At 41.5% G+C, this 25,083-nt stretch overlaps 1 protein-coding gene across 1 annotated transcript in view; it reads right to left on the bottom strand.

Moving 5' to 3' along the window:
* The window catches only part of LOC135516825 (low-density lipoprotein receptor-related protein 8-like), a 200,529-nt gene extending 175,789 nt beyond the window's left edge, over nucleotides 1–24,740 (bottom strand). The window contains exons 1-2 of the mRNA XM_064940961.1: nucleotides 24,674–24,740; nucleotides 23,628–23,750 (exon numbers count right to left, since the gene is read on the bottom strand). Of these exons, the coding sequence (XP_064797033.1) occupies nucleotides 23,628–23,750; nucleotides 24,674–24,740 (190 nt within the window). The remainder of the gene's footprint in view (nucleotides 1–23,627; nucleotides 23,751–24,673) is intronic.
* Nucleotides 24,741–25,083: the final 343 nt, after the last annotated feature.

The raw sequence follows: 25,083 nt of genomic DNA, 5'->3' as shown, positions 1-25,083 counted from the left end.
ACAATTTTTAGGGCATTCCTCTGACACCGTCTGGTATAGAGGTCCTGCATGGCAGGAAGCTTGGCCCCAGTGATGACCTTCAAGTCAGCTTCGCTGGGAGAGTGGCAGTGGAGAGCACACAGATGGAGCTTTCTGGCACTGTAACCCTTGGGACCATACAACGTTCACAGAACGCGTTGTACACCAAAATGTCATTTGGAACCGGTCCAGGACCATATAGGGGACTTAACATCTTCCTATAAACTTCACATTTGTGCTCATGGGTCCTTTTACGTGGAAATGACCAACAGGTACAGATGACTGACCCCAAGATAGAGCTAACGCAGATCTCTTGGGCCGAGTTACTGCTGGCTTTTTGGCACTAGCCAGACTGACGTGGGAACAGAGTAGTTGGAGATACTGCAGGAGAAGTCAAATTTATTGTGTTCTCTAAAAGCCTTCCTTCGGTAGGACTGACTGAGCAACCTCTTTATCTAGGTGGAAAAGATTCCCATAGGCATAAGAAAAGACAGGCTTTCTGTTTAACACTGTATAGAACTCAGCTGTGTTTTATAGGCTATTTCATTCAACATTTATTCATCCAGACGAGTTGGTTAAGAGCAAATTGTTATTTACGACAGCCTGGTTTCTGAAATGAGGGGCAATGAAAACACTTAATTCCATTGAGAGATTATCATTTTCATACATCTGCAAAAAAAAAATACAGAGATGATTAAAAAAGTGGTTGTCAGAGACACAAACCTCCCGAACTCTGTCTCTCTATGACTGTTCTCTTATCCAGTCTCCATCACTCCACCTCAATCCCTAGTTGTCACCCCACCTCCTTTCTCCAACATCACACTTCTCTCACTTACACATCCACTTTACCGTCAAATCCATCTCTTTGTGGTGTACTCTGTCTCACATCGCTGCGCGTGCATAGACGTAAGACACACACATCCAACCTGTTTCCTTTCAAATGCTTTGAGTGTTTGATTAAACCTGCCTGGAGTGCCAGAGGGGTGGGATTTTTCAGTGTTGTGACTATTCCAATGGTCCCATTGAGCCAGGCAAGCTCAAACAAGATGTATCACTGTCACTGATTATTCGCAGAAAGTATTTGGAAGAGAGCAAAGAAAGTATTTGGACATAGACATCAGACACGCAGATTCAGAGACACACACCATTCCAAATAATATAAAAAAATTATGAAGCTGAATACGACCACTCATGTATTGACTGTGATGTCTATGGCTCTCTCTATTGCATTGTGTGGTGGATGACAGCACACAGGAGAGACTCACATTATGACGCAAGTTAAAAAAGAACCTGTCGGTATGTCTCAGTCTCACAGCATCCCCAAGGCTTACGACAGGCAGGGGAGGAACAGAATGTTAGTGGAGCGCCATTGAGCACTGACAACACACAGTGGCAACAGCAGGAAGGACAGAGACTTGGAGAGATGGCTTCAACTGTAGTATGCCTTTAGGGTCTGGAGCGTGAAATATGAAGGAGAGGAGAAGATGTAAGGAAGGAGGGAGGGAGAGGATGAAGGGAGAAAGGGAGGGAACAAGGAGAGGAGGCAAATTGAAGGAGAAAAGAGGGTTGGATTGTCCTCAAAAACGCTATCCTCACAGAAATTCCCTTCAACCAGTATTCTCTCCCACAGTATTCTCTTCTAAGTTGTTTCACAGTGAAAATCCTAGGGAGGCTTTAAATTTGAACAGTGAAGCAGTTCTCTCCCGACATCATTAGCCTATAGCGAATCATTAATAGAGTTTAATAGGATTTCAAAATAGTGGGTTCTCTGCTCTTTTCTTAAAAATGTGAGAGGGCTTTAAAATTGCAAGCAGGGAATAGTAGGTGATGGATTTGTTTTATGTTTTTACAGTTTCACGTATCTTAGTTAAAGCCTGCTTGCTTACTGTTACCTTCGGTAGGCCTATATGGGATTATATTCATCTTCTCGTGTGCACACACACACACACACACAAACTGTATGCTAAAGACCACAAGGTTACCTGAAAAATTTCTCTGCAACTTGTCACCTGACAAAGATACCACTGGGATAGAAACATTGTCTGATATGTGGCTAAACAAAATTCAGACATTACCTTTTCATACAGGTAAATATACAGTTGAAGTCAGAAGTTTACATACACCTTAGCCAAATGCATTTAAACTCAGTTTTGTCACAATTCCTGACATTTAAATCCCAGTAAAAATTCCCAGTCTTAGGTCAGTTAGTATCACTACCTTATTTTAAAAATGTGAAATGTCAGAATAATAGTACAATGATTTATTTCAGCTTTTATTTCTTTCATCATATTCCCAGTGGATCAGAAGTTTACATACACTCAAATAGTATTTGGTAACATTGCCATTCAATTGTTTAACTTGGGTCAAACGTTTTGGGTAGACTTACACAAGCTTCCCACAATTGTGTGTAAATTTTGGCCCATTCCTCCTGACAGAGCTGTTGTAACTGAGTCAGGTTTGTAGGCCTCCTTGCTCACACATGCTTTTTCATTTCTGCCCACAAATTTTCTATAGGATTGAGGTCAGGGCTTTGTGATAGCCACTCCAATACCATTACTTTGTCGTCATTAAGACATTGTGCCACAATTTTGGGAGTACAGTACCTTGCGAAAGTATTCGGCCCCCTTGAACTTTGCACCTTTTGCCACATTTCAGGCTTCAAACATAAAGATATAAAACTGTATTTTTTTGTGAAGAATCAACAACAAGTGGGACACAATCATGAAGTGGAACGACATTTATTGGATATTTCAAACTTTTTTAACAAATCAAAAACTGAAAAATTGGAGTTTTGATCCATTTTGTAAGCATTATCACCAGAGTGAGTGTGAAAATGGATTGAAAATGGTCGCCCTCTGCTGGTGATTTGTAAGATCAAATCAAAATCAAATCAAACTTTGTCACATGCGCCGAATACAAGTGTAAACTTTACCGTGAAATGCTTACTTACAAGCCCTTAACCAACAGTGCAGTTCAAGAAGAGTTAAGAAAATATTTACCAAATAGACTAAAGTAAAAAAACAAGAATAAAAAGGAACACAATAAGAATAACGAGGCTACATTTTTTATTTTACCTTTATTTAACTAGGCAAGTCAGTTAAGAAAAAATCTTATTTTCAATGACAGCCTAGGAACAGTGGGTTAACTGCCTGTTCAGGGGCAGAACAACAGATTTGTAACTTGTCAGCTCGGGGATTTGAACTTGCAACCTTTCAGTTACAAGTCCAACACTCTAACCACTAGGCTACCCTGCCGCCCCAGGGTAGCCTACAGTGGTACCGGTACTGAGTCTGTGTGCAGGGGTACCTAGTAGACCAAGTATGATAACTGCTGGTGGTGAAGGAGACCAGACTACAGTGTTAAAGAGGGTTTACCCAAAAGGGCTTTGTAGACGAACACATACAAATGTGTCTTTCTGCGCATATAAAGTGAGGTCCAACCTACCATTTGGTACAATGTGAAACGGTGGGTGAGTGACTTGGCATTTGTAATAAAGCGCAAGGATGCATGATAAACAGAGGCCCGTCTCTAGGAGACGGAGGAAGTTGCATGCATAAAGCTCTGCCTTATCTCAGCTCACTGCATAGCAGCATAGCACCATAGCAGTACCCACCCATAGAACGCACTCCAGCAGGTATATTTCACTTGTCACCCCCAAAGCCAAATCCTACTTTGGCCTCCTTTCCTTCCAGTTCTCTGCTGCCAATGACTGGAATGAATTGCAAAAATCACTGAAGCTGGAGACCCATTCTCCCTCACTAACTTTAAGCACCAGCTGTCAGAGCAGCTTACAGATCATTGCACATGTACATAGCTCATCTGTAAATATCCCATCCAACAACCTCATCCCCATACTGTTATTTATTATTTAGTTCCTTTGCACCCCAGTATCTCGACTTGCACATTCATATTTTGCACATCTATCACTCGTGTTTAATTGCTAAATTGTGAATTATTTCGCCACTATGGCCTATTTATTGCCTACCTCCCTTATCTTACCTCATTTGCGCACACTGTATATAGACTTTTTATCAATTGTATTATTAACTGTATGTTTGTTTATTCCATGTGTAACTCTGTGTTGTTGTTTGTGTCGCACTGCTTTGCTTTATCTTGGCTAGGTCGCAGTTGTAAACGAGAACTTGTTCTCAACTAGCCTACCTGGTTAAATAAAGGTGAAATATATATATATATATATTTTTTTAATTATTTAAATGCATATACAACAAGTCACCATAATCAATTACATAGAGAAAAGTGGCCTTAACTGTAATGGTTTTCTTGAGTTGAAGGAGAGGCGGACCAAAATGCAGCGAGGTTACTTGTATACATCTTTAATAAAGATGAAACCACAAACAGTATACAAAAAACAATAACCGTGAAAAACCTAACCAGCCCATCTGGTGCAAACAAACACAGAGAGAGGAACAATCACGCACAAAACCCAACACCAAACAGGCTACCTAAATATGGTTCCCAATCAGAGACAATGACTAACACCTGCCTCTGATTGAGAACCATATCAGGCCAAACATAGAAATAGACAAACTAGACATGTAACATAGAATGCCCACTCAGATCACACCCTGACCAAACAAAACATAGAAACATACAAAGCAAACTATGGTCAGGGTGTGACATTAACAAGCTTCTTTCTAGCCATAAGCGGGAAGCATGCCTTTTTACAAAAATAAAAACCTCATTTAAATTTAAGCTTTGTCACAAGATTATCCACATGAACAATGCATAGACAATAAACAGAGAGTAGCAGCAGTGTACACAAGGGAGGAGGGGTCAATGTAAATAGTCCAGTGGCCATTTGATGAATTGTTCAGCAGTCTTATGGCTTGGGGGTAGAAGCTGTTGAGGAGACTTTTGTCCTAAACTTGGCGCTCCGGTACCGCTTGCCGTGGGGTAGCAGAGAAAACAGTCTATAACTTGGGTGACTGGAGTCTGACAATTTTTAGGGCTTTCCTCTGACACCGCCTATTATGTAGGTCCTGGGTGGCAGGAAGCTTGTCCCTCGTGATGTACTGGGCCGTACGCACTACCCTTTGTACCGCCTTACGGTCAGATGCCGAGCATTTGCCATACCAGGCGGTGATGAAACTAGTCAGGATGCTCTCGATGGTGCAGCTGTAGAACCTTTTGAGTATCTGGGGGATCCATGCCAAGTCTTTTCAGTCTCCTGTGGGGGAAAGGTTTTGTCGTGCCCTCTTCACAACTGTCTTGGTATGTTTGGACCATGATAGTTCGTTGGTGATGTGGGCACCAAGGAACTTGAAAGATGTGCAATGATACAGGTAAAAGGAGGACTGTGATTGGTTACATTGCCTACTATGCCTATTTATCTGTTTAAAATGGGCCACAACTTTAAAACTAGCAGAGATCCCACTCTAGAACTGGATATGCTCGTAGAGTAAAGCTGGGTCCGATAAACCAAAAATTATCGACAACGACCATACTGATCGCTTATCGCAGGCATTTTGCTGATTTTCTTCATTACGAGGAGTAGCATATACTAAAGAAATGTGAAGTTTTAAATGAAATACGTTTGCTAATATGGGTGATGTTAATGGAACAATTGACGGCTACAACCATCAAACTAGTAGTAGTGGTTCAAAGGATCATTAAAAAAACTGTGGCGGACTTAAGTGATAATGCCCTCGAAGCCTGTGTTTGGAGGATATATTGGCACGGTTTGCTGGCCCTTGATTTCATCTAGTGCCTAATGCCAATATATCCTCCAAACACTGGCTTTGAGGGCATCACTTTTATATGGGTTACCAACATATTCAAACAATGATTGACATATTTTCATAAAAAACATATTATTTCATCCTTACACGAGATATAGTCCCGACACAAATCTAAGGTTGCTGCCCAAGCCGGCCGGTCGTTCGTTCGTTCTATCGGTTTGGTTGCCAGACATGAGACACAGTCATTAAGTATTTTTGTTCTGTATCTATGGACGCGTCCCAGTCATTTAAATAAAATAAAATAAAAAACACAAATAAATAATATGATCCAAATAAGGCTGTAACATAACAAAAATGTGAAAAAAGTGAAGGGGTCTGAATACACTATATCAGGACAGGAGGAAATACATTCTGAAAGGCTTTTAGTTGTTGAAGACAATGCAAACCTGAACCATTGAACTGTTGTCGGTCTATATTATGACTCAGGAGAAAATAGATGTGGAAATACATTCTGAATAGCTTTTTTTTTTAAGTTGCCCGAAAATAATACTGCAAACGTGGAACCAACCACATGACAGAAGGCAATGCATTTCTAAAAAGCGTTAATTTTTGCAGTCAGAACAGAAGACAGTACTGTCAACGTGGGTAAATAAATCATCTCTTTGTCCCCAAAGCACAACGGGGATTGAGTGCTGCATTGGGACACAGCAACACTGCAGCTCCAAAGTCATGACTAACCTCCGCCGCCAATCAAACTGGTGCCCCCACCCAAAATAACTTCCTGATATAAGCGGATTGTGGTGGGTATTGGATGAAGTGTTTTGGCACAGAATAAGAATCGACCACATCCAATCGGAGACTTGGTGTGCATCCAAAATAGCATCCTATTTCCTATATAGGTCTAGTGCTTGTCAAAAGTAGTGCACTATACAGCGTATAGGGTAGCATCTGGGATGCACACCTGGTATGAAGAAAGAAGGAATAAACAAACACTACAGGGGGTAAGAAGAGAGAGAGTGAGAGAGCGTCCAAGGTTTTTTACCCCACTATGCCTCCAAAAGACAAGCCTGGATTTATCTTAGCTGTAAAAATAGAGCAAATAGACCAGGACTCAAACTTAGGCTGTTGATCTTGTCCATTGTTTGTACTTATACAAGACAAGCACTGATATTTGTAGATAGAAGCAATTTCTTGTAAATCAAATGAAATTTTATTGGTACATACACGTGGTTAGCAGATGTTAATGCGAGGGCAGCAAAATGCATGTGCTTCTAGTTTCGACAGCGCAGTAATCTAACAAATTCACAACGACTACCTTATACACACAAATGTAAAGGGATGGAATAAGAATATGTACATAAAAATATATGGATGAGCGATGGCCGTGCGGCATAGGCAAGAATAGATGGTATAGAATACAGCATAAACCTAAGAGATGAGTAATGTAGGATATGTAAACATTATTAAAGTGGCATTATTTAAAGTGACTAGTGATACCTTTATTAAAGTGGCCAGAGATTTGAGTCTGTATGTTGGCAGCAGCCTCTCTATGTTAGTGGTGGCTTTTTAACAGTCTGATGGCCTTGAGACTGATTGTGATATGTGGTTGCTTTACCTACCATAGTTGAATTTACTGGTTCGTAAGTTACTCACAATAAGAGCATCTGCTAAATGACTAAAATGTAAATGTCTGTTTATAGACAAACAGAACTGTTTCAACCTGACATGGACAATGGAGAGCCTCCCTCTCCTGGTGTCGATATCAAAACATGTTATATTCATGAGTAGCCTATTGTTGTTGGAATAGGCCTAGATATGGTATAATCTGCCATCTGGATGACAACCCAATAAAAGAAAGGGAAAAGAGTGCGGCCAGCGAGATTTTCAAGGGACGGTTTAAAAGAATACATGGGAGAGACAAACTCAGCGTTCCATATGGAACCCTATTCCCTTTATAGTGGGCCCTGGTCAGAAGTAGTGCACTACAAAAGGAATAGGGTATCATTTGGGACGCATCCTGGGAGATATTGCTATATTAGGCACCATGTCAGGGTTGGCACAAATATGACTTCAGGACGCTGTACAGGATTCCTTTGTGCGATCCACAGTGCTGTCAACTTGTTAGAAGATGAGAAGAGTGTCTCTGCATTATAAAATTCTGTTTGGCCGAGAATGGAATAACTAAGTTACGTAACAACAGAGCATATCACAATGGTGTTGTGGTATTGCATATTAACTAAATTGATTGTCTGAATTTTTTCATAATTCATAAGCAGAAAAATAAGCTGTGAGTGCAAAATGTGCCACTAATGCCAGTGTGTGTGTGTGTGATGGGGGCTTGCGCACGTATGCCTGAGTGTGTGAGATTATGCATGCAAGTGTGTGTGTCAGTGTGTGAGGGTTTGTGAGGGGGGCCAGTCAGTGGGGTCTATGGAGCTAGGATGAGAGTTGGAGGGCATGGGATTAAGAGAGAGTGGGGTGTGCTTAGGGGGAGGACTGGTGGGGGATGGAGTAGCAAGAGGAGGATGGTGTAGTGGTGGAGAAGATGGTGGGGGATGGAGACCAGGAACAGTGACAGACTAGCATCAGTACCACCATCAGATGGTTGGTTTGAGAACGCACCTGTCTGTCTACCCAAGGGAACGGCCATATTCCTAAGAAATGCAACGCTTTATTCAAGCCAAAGGAACACAGAACAGATTCCTTCAAAGTTTTCATAGCATTTGACTCAATCTCCAACATACACACACACAGCACTTTATACAGTATAAATGCACAATACTGGACACGCACATACACATTTTTCAAATGTGAAATGTCAAGTGACCTGACTGGGGCATAGTGTGAGACGCAGCACAGTAGTTCTTTAACCAGAACATTAGTAAGAATCACTCCAAATAATTTTGCAGTAGTTTCTGGAATGGCTTTGCTCTCTGAAACATCTCAATTCTCCCCATTCTCTCCTTCTGCACAAAATTGGTTGGAAACTACGGGATGTAACAATTCACCTATAAAGATTGGTCCACGGTCCAAATGTTTAAGACAAGAGTGCATCAGTCCACAAGACGCCAAACCGATCCAAATCTAGCATGCATGTCAGAAAATCGTTTCAAACATTGCGAATCGCCTGTTCACTAAAATGTTTGTTTTTTTTCATATTACTTTTTCTCTTCCTTCCAAAAAGACATCTTTTGTGATAACTGATGCTTCCTCTCCTTCAGTGTCGATCTAAGCACGTAACTGCATTGACAGTCATTGATCTATAAGTCATTTTGCATGCTGAACAACCCCAGGCTACAGTAGTAGCCGAGACAAACTGCGCACTATGCGCAGCAAGTGCTGACCAAAAAGAGGTATATTCCCGATCTTGCATATCTGCACATTCAGCATTCAAATGCTTGTGAAATGGCTTAGGCAATATTAGGCTTTACTAGTTTAGTGTCAACCACTGTAATTTGCTACGTTATTGTTATCCAATGCGCTGTTGAAAATTGTATTTTACCAGAGTTAAAGCAAGCTATTATATTCACTATATGACCAAAAGTATGTTGAAACCTGCGTGTTCAAAGTCTCATTCCAAAGTCATGGGCATTAATATGAAGTTGGCCCCTTTGTTGCTATAACAGCCTCCACTCTTCTGGGGAGGGTTTCCACTAGATGTTGGAACATTGCTGCAGGAACTTGCTTCCATTCAGCCACAAGACCATTAGTGAGGTCCAGCACTGATGTTGGGCGATTGGGCCTGGCTCGCAGTCTGCATTCCAATTCATCCCAAAGGACTTCGATGGAGTTGAGGTCAGGGCTTATGTGCAGGCCAGTAAAGTTCGTCCACACCAATCTCGACAAACCATTTCTGTATGGACCTCACTTTGTGCACGGGGGCATTGTCATGCTGAAACAGGAAAAGGCCTTCCCCAAACTGTTGCTACAAAGTTGGAAGCACAGAATCGTCTAGAATGTAATTGTATGCTGTAGAGCTAAGCTTCACTGGAACTAAGGGCCCTATTTTTTTAATTTAACCTTTATTTAACCAGGAAGGACTCGAACCATGAGAAACAGCCCCAAAACTTTATTCTTCCTCCACCAAACAGTTGGCACTATGCATTTGGACCATTAGCCTTTTCCCAGATTCGTCCGTCTGACTGCCAGACGGTGAAATGTGTTTCCACTGCTCCAGAGTCCAAAGGCAGCAAGCTTTACACCACTACAGCCGACGCTTGGCATTGCGCATGGTGATCTTAGGCTTGTGTACGGCTGCTCAGCCATGGAAACCCATTCCATGAAAGCATTCCAGGTGAAGCTGTTTGAGTGAATGCCAAGAGTATGCAAAGCTGTCATCAAGGCAAAGGGTGGCTATTTGACAAATCTCAAATATATTTTGATTTGTTTAACACTTTATTGGTTACTACATGATTCCATAAGTGTTATTTCATAGTTTTAATATCTTCACTATTATTCTACAATGTAGAAAATAGTACAAATAAAGAAAAACCCTTGAATGAGTAGGTGTTCTAAAACTTTTGACCAGAGTGTGTGTGTATATATATATATATATACATAGGTTGTTGTTTTTTTATGGCACACAAGACACCCGTCTGATTCACACTGATCTCAGTGAACTAATCCATTGCGGAGGCCGAGACTAATCCATTGCGGAGGCCGCAGGGATGGAACAGTCCAAGAAGAAGGGGAGTGTGGCTCTGGAGAGAGATGTGCACAGAATGCACTCTCTCCCGCCAATTTGTGCTCAGTCATTATTTCATAACTTCATCGTGTGAATTGTTTGCATTTGTGTCTATCAATTCCCCATTAAATACTGTATATCAACAGTAGTACTTTTACCATTAATTCCTATAATTTGTCATCTACAATGTTTGCTTGGTTACGGTAATTTCTGTTAATGCAATCAATATATTATTATTCCAGTCTTTTACCTTTCCCATTGTCAGAGTGGACATGTTGTTTGCAGAGTAAACAACCTATCCTACACGTGAGAAACAAGAAACACGTTTTTGTTTATTTCATTCCATTTACAAGTTTTGTCAATTTAGTCATTGTCTTTTGTTTGGAGTGCTCCTATCAATGTTTAGTAAGGATGCGGACCTGATTACACATAGTAGTAGGCCCATAGGCTACCTGGCCTGCACGCAAATTTAGGAATATAAATGTGCCGATTTGGGGATCTGATAGTATTTCTGACTGGCTTAAAGCATCACCGCTAATGAGCTGTAGAGCTTCTCAAAGTAATGTTTTCTTCACCTCAAACAGCAAGAAAGCAGAGTTTTTACATCCATTGAGGATGACAATAGTTCCTCAAAATATTTAACAAATCTTTCCAGGTCTCTCCCTTTCAATAACCACTCAGCGTGAAATGGAAAAAATGTAATGCTCTGATCCAGTGGAAACATCCTAAATTACCTGATGACCTGTTATCCCTTGCACAAATAGCCTACAGCTGTGTCTGTCCTGAGCTCACTGGTGCGGAAAACTCGAGGGCCCAGAATATTTTATCCAATGTTGCAAGTTTGCTGGCCGAGCTTTAGCCGGACCTAAGAGAATAAAATGTTTACAGTTTGTTACAGACTGGCCATGCGTAGCCAATGTGATTCATAGGATATTTCTTTTTATCAGGATATTTTCTACCTGCAGATGGCAATGTTTTTATTTTGTTGGCTTTAATTACACTATTTTTACATAGATATTAATGGCAATAGAAGCAACTTTTTAGATTTGATTCATTTTCATTTATATTTAGATCGAATTTTGATTTAACCACATGACAATTACTTTGCGATATGAAGTTGTTATAAATTAAATTAAACTGTTAATGAAAATGTGCATATGAAAACCATAACTAACACACAGATCAGTAGAAATGGTAAGATAAATTGGCATTCCACATGAAAAAGGTTGCCGACTCCTCGTGCAGCCTATTACTGATCCTTTCAGGGGAGCGGTTGGGTCAGGTTAAGGTTTTTCCTTCTGGTTATCTTGATCTCTGGCTCACTCTTGAGTCATTTGTGTCTTATTTAATCAAATAGTGTGCTTAAAGAATCAGACTAGCTCAATGCATATGGCTGATTTGATTAAAACAAAGGGTGTGTCTATATATGGAAAAATACACGTTTAAAAAATGTAGACCAATCGATTTGTCAAAAGAACAGATGACTTTTGGACTACCAAGAATTGTTGTGACGGACAGCACGACAACAAATGTTCGTAAAACCAAATCGCATCTATTTGTTCCTCTAAAAAACCGAATTGCACTGAAACATTTCACACTAAAACGTATTAGTCCTGTATTGTATAAGAGCACATGTACCGTTGAAGTCGGAAGTTTACATACACATTAGCCAAATACAATTAAACTCAGTTTTTCACAATTCCTGACATTTAATCCTAGTATAAATTCCCTGTCTTAGGTCAGTTAGGATCACCACTTTATTTTAAGAATGTGAAATGTCAGAATAACAGTAGAGAGAATTAGTTATTTCAGCTTTTATTTCTTTCATCACATTCCCTGTGGGTCAGAAGTTTACATACACACAATTAGTATTTGGTAGCATTGCCTTTAAATTGTTTAACTTTGGTCAAACGTTTTGGGTAGCTTTCCACAAGCTTCCCACAATACGTTGGGTGAATTTTGGCCCATTCCTCCTGACAGAGCTGGTGTAATTGAGTCAGGTTTGTCGGCCTCCTTGCTCGCGCACGCTTTTTCAGTTCTGCCCACACATTTTCTATAGGATGAGGTCAGGGCTTTGTGACGGCCACTCCAATACCTTGACTTTGTTGTCGTTAAGCCATTTTGCCACAACTTTGGAAGAATGCTTGGTGTTACTCTCCATTTGGAAGAGCCATTTGCGACCAAGCTTTAACTTCCTGACTGATGTCTTGAGATGTTGCTTCAGTATATCCACATAATTTTCCTTTCTCATGAAGCAATCTATTTTGTGAAGTGCACCAGTCCCTCCTGCAGCAAAACACCTCCACTACATGATGCTGCCATCCCCGTGCATCATGGTTGGGATGGTGTTCTTCGGCTTGCAAGCCTCCCCCCTTTTCATCCAAACATAATGATGGTCATTATGGCCAAACAGTTCTATTTTTGTTTCATCAGACCAGAGGACATTTCTCCAAAAAGTATGATCTTTGTCCGCATGTGCAGCTGCAAACCGTAGTCTGTCTTTTTATGGCAGTTTTGGAGCAGTGGCTTCTTCCTTGCTGTGGAGCCTTTCAAGTTATGTCGATATAGCACTCGCTTTGATGTGGATATAGATACTTTTGTACCCGTTTCCTCCAGCATCTTCACAAGGTCCTTTGCTGTTCTAGGATCGATTTGCACTTTTCGCAATAAAGTACGTTGAGCTCGAGGTGACAGAACATGTCTCCTTCCTGAGCGGTATGACGACTGCGTGGTCCCATGGTGTTTAAACTTGCGTCCCATTGTTGGTACAGATGAACGTGGTACATTTAGGTGTTTGGAAATTGCTCCCAAAGATGAACTAGACTTGTGGAGGTCTACAATTTTTGGGGGCTGATTTCTTTAGATTTTTCCATGATGTCAAGCAAAGAGGCACTGAGTTTGAAGGTAGCTTCTAAATCCATAACATTATTTTCTGGAATCTTCCAAGCTGTTTAAAGGCACAGTCAACTTAGTGTATGTAAACTTCTGAAGCACTGGAATTGTGATACAGTGAATTATAAGTGAAATAATCTGTCTGCAAACAATTGTTGGAGAACTTACATGTCATGCACTAACCGACTTGCCAAAACTATAGTTTGCTCACAAGAAATGTGTGGAGTGGTTGAAAAACAAATGTTAATGACTCCAACATAAGTGTATGTACACTTCCGACTTCAACTGTGTCTACACTGAACAAAAATATAAACGCAAGTGTTGGTCCCATGTTTCATGAGCTGAAAGAAAATATCACAGAAATGTTCCATATGCACAAAAAGCTTATTTCTCTCAAATGTTGTTTACATTTGTTTACATCCCTGTTGGTGAGCATTTCTCCTTTGCCAAGATAATCCATCCATTTGAAAAGGTGTGGCATATCAAGATGCTGATTAAACAGCATGATAATTATACAGATGCACCTTGTGCTGGGGACAATACAAGGTCACTCTAAAATGTGCAGGTTTGTCACACAACACAATGCCACAGATGTCTCAAGTTTTGAGGGAGCGTGCAATTGGCATGCTGACTGCAGGAATGTCCACCAGAGCTGTTGCCAGATAATTGAATGTTGCATTGAATGTTGCATTGATATTTTTGTTCAGTATAGATACGTATCGAATGGTCTTGAAAGGGAAAGATGCACATCCCTATTGGAAACATGTATATTCCTCTGCCCCACATTACCCCTTTGTCATTACCTTCATTACACCATACAGTAAACGCATCTTATGTTTAGCCTTAAACACTTTCGACATACTAATGCATTTATCTCAATATCAAATCATTTCTGTGTTACAATTAAGTACCTTACTGTGATTGTTTTCCATTACAATTTGCCCAAATAAATAAAAATAGCTTATTTTGCTAAGAGCGATTTCTCAAGCAAGAATTTTACTAGGACTGTCTGGGAGTAGCCTGAGTTGGGAGGGGAAAACTGAAAACTAGCTGTTATTGGCAGAGGTTTGGAACTCTTTCTTATTGGTCTATTAACCGACCAGGCAGGCCAAAACTCTATCCTACCAAAAACAGGCTGAAATTTCAGGTGGCCTTTTCAAACAGCCCTTACACTAAATTATCATATTTTTCACAATTTCGCAGTATTATTCCAACTTCATAGTGTGGAAATATATATAAAACACGGGAAAATCATGTTGATGACTGCATTGGGCCTTTAACATAGACAAAATGCATACACTGTAGTATGCTGTCGAACCATCACACAAATGGAAATTCATCTTATTATACAATAGCCTCGAAAAGGGGATACTCTCATACAGTACAAGTAGCCTACATGCATTCTTCTTTAACATACAGTACATGTATTCATTTTATTATTTCCAACCTTCATAATAAAGCCTAGTCCTCTGAAAACCTAGCCTATTTGAAAAGGGAGTAATTCTCCAATATTGCAAGGGTCTTGGCCCATTGAGAGCAGGTCAACTGTATGAGGAATGAGGATGATGGCGACAATCTGGCTAACAATAAGGCAACAGTGACACATTAATCATTTAGGGAGACGAAGAGAGAAGCTCCAAATGACCTGTTTTCACTGAGGCCTGAGGACTCAACCTGCTGGTGTCACTGTCAGAGACGAGGGGGCAAGGATACCAAGCGGCCTCCGGAGACTGGCTTTATCGCCACAATAGATCTAAATGCTCTACAAAGTGTGTGTGTGTGTGTGTGGGTCAATGGAAGCTGCTGAGGGGAGAAGGGCTCATAATAATGGCCAGAATGGAGCGGATGCAATCCATTCCAGCCATTATACTCTATTCCAGCCATTATACTCTATTCCAGCCATTACACTCTATTCCAGCCATTATACTCTATTCCAGCCATTATACTCTATTCCAGCCATTATTATGAGCCATCCTCCCCTCAGCAGCCACCACTGGTATGCGTGTGTCCATCTGTGTAAGTAAAGGCGTCCACATGCTTCCCGTCCGAATCATTTCGGAACTGTTTGTGGCGTTTTTTTGTTTGTTTTGGTCTTCGGCAAGGGTTTTTTCAGCTGTTGATGCACACTACAAGCGGAGGCTTGGAGATGAACTCTACGACCCTTCGTTGGCCATTGGTCAACAGTAGGGATTTTTCAATTAAGTGTTTGTTGTCATTCAACGATTGACACGTTTTCATGCACATTTTTTTTATTTGAGAAATAGATGTAAAACGGCACAACTAAGATCTCGGCAAAAACGCCCAAATTAATGAAAGATTTATTGAATTCTTTTAGATTAATTGGGACGATTTTGAGGAAGTGTATCCTGGACAAACAGTACTATTGCTGCTTTTTCTAATTTTTCAAGCAAAGGTCTTTTAAGGCAGCACGCAAGCACGCCAAACCGAAGCATGCAGAAGCCTTAAGACAGACACAAAGGAGAGAGAAGAGCGAAAGATAGTGAAAATGTGTGTGTGTGTGTGTGCGTGCGTGTTCATAAGAGAGGGAGACAGAGAGAGTTGTGCACAGAGTGGGTACCAGTAGGAATTTCTCTTGAGCCACAATTAACCCAGAGAGACAAAAGAGAAACGCATGCCAAGAGTACAACCAATGTTTTTGTTTGTGCTTCTCCTGAAAATATAGGACACGGGCTGGGTACACAAAGAGCAAGGGGATTGGAATTCTATTATTTTTTCTGAGGGAGTCTGACAGGATTCTGGATAACTATCAAAGCTCTATAGGCTCTCATAGGCTGCTATATACTATCTGTCAGCTGGTTTCTCTATGTGGGTGGGAAGAGATGGGAAGATGTGCAGTCCAATCATTGTTCACGCCTCCACCACAAATTGCCCCTGAGGCCTGAGAAACAAACATAGCACCACTGCCCTAAATGAAAAATAGCCAGGAACTCTCGACAGAAGAAGTTAAATCACCTGCACACAAATCGGGCCCATCATGCCAAATAGTGTCCACCTGACAAAAAGTGTCCCCACCCCCTGCGTCACAAGGGAATTCGATGAGCTCTAGCTTCTGTTGCTAGGGCAGTTTCTAGAACTGGCAAAATTCTGACCGGCCTACGTAAAGAACCAAAGCGCCCGTTGCTTGCCTCTGTAGCGGTCGTGGAGGACGGAGGACGCGGAGGACAGTTCTAGTTTTATTTCACCTCATAAGCGCTCGCTCGGTCAGTGCAAATTTACTAACTTAAAATCGCTCTCCAAGGACAGTGTTTTGAGGGTGACTACCTGCCTGCTTCCTACTGCTTCAGAAGACTGAAAAGACTGGATAGACAAAACTTTCTTTACCAACATGTCGCTAGTACCAGTCAAAAGAATAGAATAGAATAAGGCTATAATGTAAAAAATTGGACACACCAACTCATTCAAGGGTTTTTATTTATTTTTAATATGTTCTACATTGTAGAATAATAGTGAAGACATCAAAACTATGAAATACCACATATGGAATCATGTAGTAACCAAAACAGTGTTAAACAAATCTAAATATATTTTACATTCTTCAAAGTAGCCACCCTTTGCCTTGGTGACAGCTTTGCACTGTGCAAAGCTGTCATCAAGGCAAAGGGTGGCTACTTTGAAGAATATCAAATAGAAAATACATTTTGATTTGTTTAACACTTTTTGGTTACTACATGATTCCATATGTCATTTCATAGTTTTGATGTCTTCACTGTTATTCTACAATATAGAAAATAGTAGAAATAAAGAAAAACCCTTAAATAGGTGTGTCCAAATTTTTTGACTGGTACTCTGTCATTATATAAGAAAATAATGTTAAATAGGAATAAATATTGACATTGCTAGCTACTCAATCTGCCTAGTCAGCAAGCTAGCCAGAAAGTTATATTTAGCTAACGTTAGCTAGCTAGCTAACTGTTATTGTTCCTTTCTGTTTGTATGTAGCTTGCACTTTAATGGCATCCCTCGGAGTTTTCATTTTATTTTCTAACCAGCCAAAAGTACTATGAAGGTACCAGTGATCTCGACAAGAGGCGCAACATTCGTAGGGGGGCAGAGAAATTCACAATTCAGGGAAACGTTAAGTAGTTAACTATTATTAGATCACTGGAAGGATTTAGTGTACAACCATTTTTCAATACTTAGCCATCTACATGTTGCTAGCTATACATATAGTTACAGTATATGTCTATGTCATATTGAGGTATCTAGCTATAAGTTAACCCAGATCAAACAAATGGATTAAGCAATAGTAAGCAATTATGGTCACACCAACTGCCCTTAACTAGTTGTCACACACACACACAGAGACAGAGAGAGACAGAGAGATACAGAGACAGAGACAGAGACAGAGACAGAGACAGAGACAGAGACAGAGACAGAGACAGAGAGAGAGACAGAGAGAGAGACAGAGAGAGAGAGAGAGAGAGAGAGAGAGAGAAACAGACTGACAGAGAACAAAAGTAAGTGAGAAAGAGGATACAAGTGAGAGACAGAGAGAAAGAGAGAGAGAGAGACAGAGAAAAGCAGAAAAACAGAGAGAAAGACAGGGTGGAGATGTATGTAAACTTTAGTATTTCAACAACCAATGTCTTCCAACTTGTTAGGCACATGTACAATTGATGTCGGACGTTACCATTCACTTCGGTTGGAGTCATTAAAACTCGTTTTTCAACCACTCCACAAACTTCTTGTTAACAAACTATAGTTTTGGCAAGTCGGTTACGACATCTACTTTGTGCATGACACAAGTAATTTTTCCAACAATTGTTTACATACTCCAAGTTGACTGTGCCTTTAAACAGCTTGGAAAATTCCTGAAAATTATGTCATGGCTTTAGAAGCTTCTGATAAGCTAATTGACATCATTTGAGTCAACTGAAGCTGTACCTGTGGATGTATTTCAAGGCCTACCTTCAAACTCATTGCCTCTTTAATTGACATCATGGGAAAATCAAAAGAAATCAGCCAAGACCTCAGAAAAAAATTGTAGTCCACAAGTCTGGTTCATCCTTGGGAGCAATTTCCAAATGCCTGAAGGTACCACGTTCATCTGGACAAACAATAGTACGCAAGTATAAACACCATGGGACCATGCAGCCATCATACCGCTCAAGAAGGAGACACATTCTGTCTCCTAGAGATGCACGTACTTTGGTGTGAAAAGTGCAAATCAATCCCAGAACAAGGGTAAAGGCCCTTGTGAAGATCCTGGAGGAAACCGGTACAAAAGTATCTATATCCACAGTAAAACGAGTCCTATATAGACATAACCTGACATAGACATAACCCGCTCAGACATAACATAGACATAACCCGCTCAGCAAGGAAGAAGCCGCTGCTCCAAAACCGCCATAAAAATGCCAGACTACGGTTTGCAACTGATGATTGGGACAAAGATCATACTTTTTGGAGAAATGTCCTCTGGTCTGATGAAACAAAAATAGAACTGTTTGGCCATAATGACCATCATTATGTTTGGAGAAAAAAGGGGGAGGCTTGCAAGCCGAAGAACACCATCCCAACCGTGAAGCATGGGGGTGGCAGCATCATGTTATAGGGGTGCTTTGCTGCAGGAGGGACTGGTGCACTTCACAAAATAGATGGAATCATTAGGGGGAAAATTTTGTGGATATATTGAAGCAACATCTCAAGACATCAGTCAGGAAGTTAAAGCTTGGTCACAAATTGGTCTTCCAAATGGACAATGACCCCAAGCATACTTCAAACGTTGTGGGAAAATGGCTTAACGACAACAAAGTCAAGGTATTGGAGTGGCCATCAGAAAGCCCTAACCTCAATCCTATAGATGATTTGTGGGCAGAAATTAATAAGCATGTGGGAGCAAGGAGGCCTACAAACCTGACTCAGTTACACCAGCTCTGTCTGGAGGAATGGGCCAAAATTCACCCAACTTATTGTGGGAAGGATGTGGAAGGCTACCCAAAACGTTTGATCCAAGTTAAACAATTTAAAAGCAATAGATTTGTGTAAATAATATGACAGAGGTGTCCCGGAGCCCATTACACGCAGGGTGGGGTCATCACCATATTGTTACACCTACCCATCAGATCAAACACTGAAAAAATAGAGTAGTGGGTTAAGGGACTTAATTTAAAAAATGAAAAAACTCACAGCCTATACCTTGACGTGGTGAGGGCTTTCAACAAAACCAAGCCCATGATATTGAAAATGAAGTAGCCTTTGTGTTTGCTTTTTCATCCCGCCACCTCTTTTCCCTTTACTCTGCTTTTGATCTCCAGGGGTTCTGCTATGTTTCAAGATGGCGAGGAGACAAGACAATGACCAGCTTGAGCAAGCTTCAAGCCCCCCTTTCGAGACTGGCTGCCTGTCGATTACAAGTGACAGGAAGAAGTAGCACCTCCTGTCTCTTGATTCTGTCTCTTCCATCATCTTTCAACTCTTTCTCCTCTCACTCCAGACGAAATTCTGCATCTAGTGACATCTGATTGCAGAACAATCTGCCCACTCATCCCATCCCTTCTCCATCTCTGGAGACCTCATCCCATTCCTTCTCCATCTCTGGAGACCTCATCCCATCCCTTCTCCATCTCTGGAGACCTCCTCCCATCCCTTCTCCATCTCTGGAGACCTCCTCCCATCCCTTCTCCATCTCTGGAGACCTCCTCCCATCCCTTCTCCATCTCTGGAGACCTCCTCCCATCCCTTCTCCATCTCTGGAGACCTCCTCCCATCCCTTCTCCATCTCTGGCGACCTCCTCCCATCCCTTCTCCATCTCTGGAGACCTCCTCCCATTCCTTCCCCATCTCTGGAAACCCCATCCCTTCTCCATCTCTGGAGACCTCATCCCATCCCTTCTCCATCTCTGGAGACCTCATCCCATTCCTTCCCCATCTCTGGAGACCCCATCCCTTCTCCATCTCTGGAGACCTCATCCCATTCCTTCCCCATCTCTGGAGACCCCATCCCTTCTCCATCTCTGGCGACCTCCTCCCATCCCTTCTCCATCTCTGGAGACCTCATCCCATTCCTTCCCCATCTCTGGAGACCCCATCCCTTCTCCATCTCTGGAGACCTCATCCCATCCCTTCTCCATCTCTGGAGACCTCATCCCATCCCTTCTCCATCTCTGGAGACCTCCTCCCATCCCTTCTCCATCTCTGGAGACCTCATCCCATCCCTTCTCCATCTCTGGAGACCTCATCCCATTCCTTCCCCATCTCTGGAGACCCCATCCCTTCTCCATCTCTGGAGACCTCATCCCATCCCTTCTCCATCTCTGGAGACCTCATCCTATTCCTTCTCCATCTCTGGAGACCTCATCCCATCCCTTCTCCATCTCTGGAGACCTCATCCCATCCCTTCCCCATCTCTGGAGACCTCCTCCCATTCCTTCCCCATCTCTGGAAACCTCATCCCATCCCTTCTCCATCTCTGGAGACCTCATCCCATCCCTTCTCCATCTCTGGAGACCTCATCCCATCCCTTCTCCATCTCTGGAGACCTCATCCCATTCCTTCCCCATCTCTGGAGACCTCATCCCATCCCTTCTCCATCTCTGGAGACCTCATCCCATTCCTTCCCCATCTCTGGAGACCCCATCCCTTCTCCATCTCTGGCGACCTCCTCCCATCCCTTCTCCATCTCTGGAGACCTCATCCCATTCCTTCCCCATCTCTGGAGACCCCATCCCTTCTCCATCTCTGGAGACCTCATCCCATCCCTTCTCCATCTCTGGAGACCTCATCCCATTCCTTCCCCATCTCTGGAGACCCCATCCCTTCTCCATCTCTGGAGACCTCATCCCATTCCTTCCCCATCTCTGGAGACCCCATCCCTTCTCCATCTCTGGAGACCTCATCCCATCCCTTCTCCATCTCTGGAGACCTCATCCCATTCCTTCTCCATCTCTGGAGACCTCATCCCATCCCTTCTCCATCTCTGGAGACCTCATCCCATCCCTTCCCCATCTCTGGAGACCTCCTCCTATTCCTTACCGCACTCATCAACCCCTCTGGTGTAAAAAATTACAGACGGATATCCTTTCTTTTTTGACTGCCATTTACATTATTGCATGTCTAATCGAACACTTAAATCAATCAATACCTGAACTACCTGTAACCTGTGTGTTTGCTTGTTTTCATCTCGGTCCCCTTCTCTTAACCCCCTAGAGTCAATTGACGCACCTGTTTCACAAGGCTGTTCACTGTTTCACAAGCTGTTCACTGTTTCACAAGCTGTTCACTGTTGTAAATTGTAACATAGCCCGTGACGGTAATTTGTTAGTTGAACATTATTCATTGTTGGCCTAGGACCGACACTAGGTACATATATATTCAACCACAAGGGTGTACTAATGAGCCATGCGAGATATATAGATTTTTTAAAAATCATAATAGAGTTTAAGTGTAGACAAGACAAGCTCAAAATAAAAACATGCCAGCCAGACAAGCCAGAGTATGAATCAAATCGATGTGCTTATGAATGGAGTGGAAATTAGCTGACTTTGTGATATGTAAGGTAAGCAATATTAACTTGTCAAGCGAATAGACGTTTCCTTCGCTATGTCCGAAACATATCCACTTTTAAGACATGGATTTCAGGTTGATGACATGTTAACAAGGTTCCCAAAAGTAGTTTTCATCTTATTAGCTCAACAAAAGTTGTTTAAGCAGCTAAATTGTCAAAGAAATCTGATTTGTTTTACATAGCGGGGATTTAAAAAATGTTTTGTGGCTGTAATGATCTCCAAAATTCAACGCATTAGGTCATCACACACCGCTGATATAGCAACGGACGCTAATACGGACGCTAATAGAATATCGATTCCCATTGTGATGCAGGGAGGACACTTTTTTGGAAGGTGGACACTGTTTGGCATGACAGGCCCCTCGAGCGTCCTAACTCAGGTGTGATGTCGCACCGGTCCCCTCTGTGTGTTATTCCCCCAACTGTATGCCATGGGTCCCTCCCTATCCACCTGTTCTTTCAAACATTAAGGGGAATGGTTTACATGCAAGGCACTAGCCACCCGATTCAACATAGCTACTGTGGAGAGTAGAATTAACATTACTTGCTTTTAACATCATCTGACATAGGCATACATTTTTATGGTGATAGAACGAGACCAAACCACCATAGTCTACAAAATAGAGTGGAATAAGGAGCCCCTTTAAAGCCTTCAGAGAAGGCCTAAGGATTTATAAATAAATGTCAAATAAAATGTTGTTTTAATTTCTATTTCATCTTTACAATCAATTGTATGATCTTCTGATTTCATCGCTTCAGTTTGTGTTGGAAAGACAAGGGTTAATACTAATTTATATCCAATCAGGATTTATTTTCATTGGTGGTCTATGGGTAGAAAAATCTAGCTCAGCCAGCCATTGGCTAGGCCTTCAGAAGCTCGACAGAAGGCCTCTGCCATTAAACTCTATTAGAGCAGAATTTTGGAGTGACAGTGCAATGAACCAATCACATTTTGACTTGTAATTGGTGGGTCTGTTAAAAAATATTCTAATGGAAATTAAATGTCTATTGGTGCTTTCAAGACAACATGGAACTCAAAAAATATAAACGAGGTCAAAATCATGACATCAGTGATCTTGAGGTCGGAGCTCTAGAAAGAGGCCCGAGTTCCTGAGTTGGAAATCTGAGTTTGATGATAGTTCAAAAAATAATCATCCCAGTCGGAGCTAGTTTTTGGCAGGATTCCCAGTTGTCTTGTTTGACCAAAATTGTCTCTCCTTCAGCGCTATGGAGTGCACAGGTATTACGGTCCCTGTCCTTTCAGCACCACAAGCCCTGTCACCTTAGATGTGACACTTTTGCTGTCACTTTTGGTGATAGAGGTGTTGGCCTACCATAGGTTGTGTAAAAAGTGTGTTTTTTGTTTTGCTGGTCCAATTATTTTATGCTGTGTATCACATGTTGTTTCCATGCCTGTTCTATCTCTGTTTGTGAGGCAGCCCAAAGCGCGGCCAGGCCTGTTTGATTCATTCATAATGTCAAAAAGCATTGTTCCTCCTTCACTATAACTAGAATGTTACATCTACAGAAGATATGTTGGGCACATTAAGTGATGCTATGTTTTCTTCTTGATTTTTTGAGTTTGATACAAGGTATTGGAAGATTTTTGATCCCTCTGATGGTCCTATAGTCACAGTTTGCCACCGCCACCAAATGTGCCAAAAAGTCACTATTATTCTGAGTAGCCTAGTCATGGTCTGTTGCTCAAGTGTCCATGTGTGTTTTTAGAAATTGAAAAGTTGCCTAAGTGTCACGTGTAGGCAATTTAAAGGCCATGTCAGACATTATTATGAATTGTTTTACTTACCACAGTTTTCCTCGTCGCTGTTGTCTGAGCAGTCGTCATCATCGTCGCACCTCCATATGGTCGGTATACACCTTTTGTTATTGCACTGAAACTGACCATCCTCACACTCTTCTGCCTCTGCTCCTGCAATGTTGGAAAAAACATAAATAATACGCGCACATCCCGCCATCCACCTAATACATGGGCTCAAAATGTAATTTGCTAATGAATGCCTATGATATGCCGCATATTCAGCCAGTCAGTCAGTATTGAAATAGGATTCCGTTATGAGCGTCACTTTGGGCTGTTGTTTTGCTACAATAGAAACATAACCCACTTGGGCAAACTGGTTGAATCAACGTTGTTTCCACGTAATTTCAACAAACAAAAAGAAATGTGATGACGTTGAATCAACGTGGAAAACTGATTGGGTTTGAAAAAAGTAATCAATGTAAGGGAATTTCGTTTTTTTCACACAACTTTTAACCTAAATGCAATGACATGGTACATTTTTTGTTTGTTTATTTCACATTGATTTCACGTTAGTTGACATTGACAACTCAACCAAATGTAAATCAAAACTAGAAGTTCAACTGATGCCTTTGCCCATTGTGAGGACCGATTCTGTCATTTATAATTATAGCATTTTAAAAGGGAGTGGGCGCACGTTAGGCCTAACCATCGTATCGTTACAATGAAACAAAGATTAATGTAGCCTAGGCTACTACCACCTATGTTGTAATTATATGGATGCTCTCACATCCAAGGAACACATGTCAACATTGCCAAGTAAACGCTGACGCACACATTTCCCATACATTTTCCCATAAATGTTCATCAAACATACAGTTTATATTACCACAATTTGTATTGTGATATTTTCATTCAGTTTTCCACTAACAATGAGTGGTTCTCCCACATCGTTGCAACAGTAGGCTAGCGCATGAAATCATTCGCTATCATCCGGAGGAGACCGCGTTAGGCTGGATCCCTCTCCGTTTAGCTCATTACCGGCATACTTTCATCCGATTACCATCATTTTAAGGATCGAATAAAATAGGACAAACCTTTTGAGGAATGAAGTTCCAGGGCTAACAAATGAAAGAGCAGTAGTTTCCTTATATCCGTCCACATTTCTGGGAGGAGGTGATGGAGCTCATCCACAAACAAAGCCTGACCTAGTATCCGTTCCTCTAGCGATGCGACAGTGGTACTTCACCAAACTAAAACCTCTCTGGCAATTTGAATCAGTGACGATGGCGTGTATGGGCGGGAATTGTGCTCGTACAAATAACCACAAAGCAGTATTTTCAAATATGTTCAGGTCTACTGTCGAGTATAATTATTTTTTACAATGTTCTTCGCGGAGCCAAAACATTGGCGGGAATTGCCGAAAATATTGAACTTTGTTTTACACGCGCCAGTAGGCAGAAAAAGATGAAGATGCATTGACCAAGAACTCGTGAAAAAAAACGTT

This window comes from Oncorhynchus masou, chromosome 3, assembly GCF_036934945.1.
Source record: "Oncorhynchus masou masou isolate Uvic2021 chromosome 3, UVic_Omas_1.1, whole genome shotgun sequence".
NCBI lineage: Eukaryota > Metazoa > Chordata > Actinopteri > Salmoniformes > Salmonidae > Oncorhynchus > Oncorhynchus masou.
Note: the sequence above shows the minus strand (reverse complement) of the source record. Positions and strands in the feature narration are given on the sequence as shown.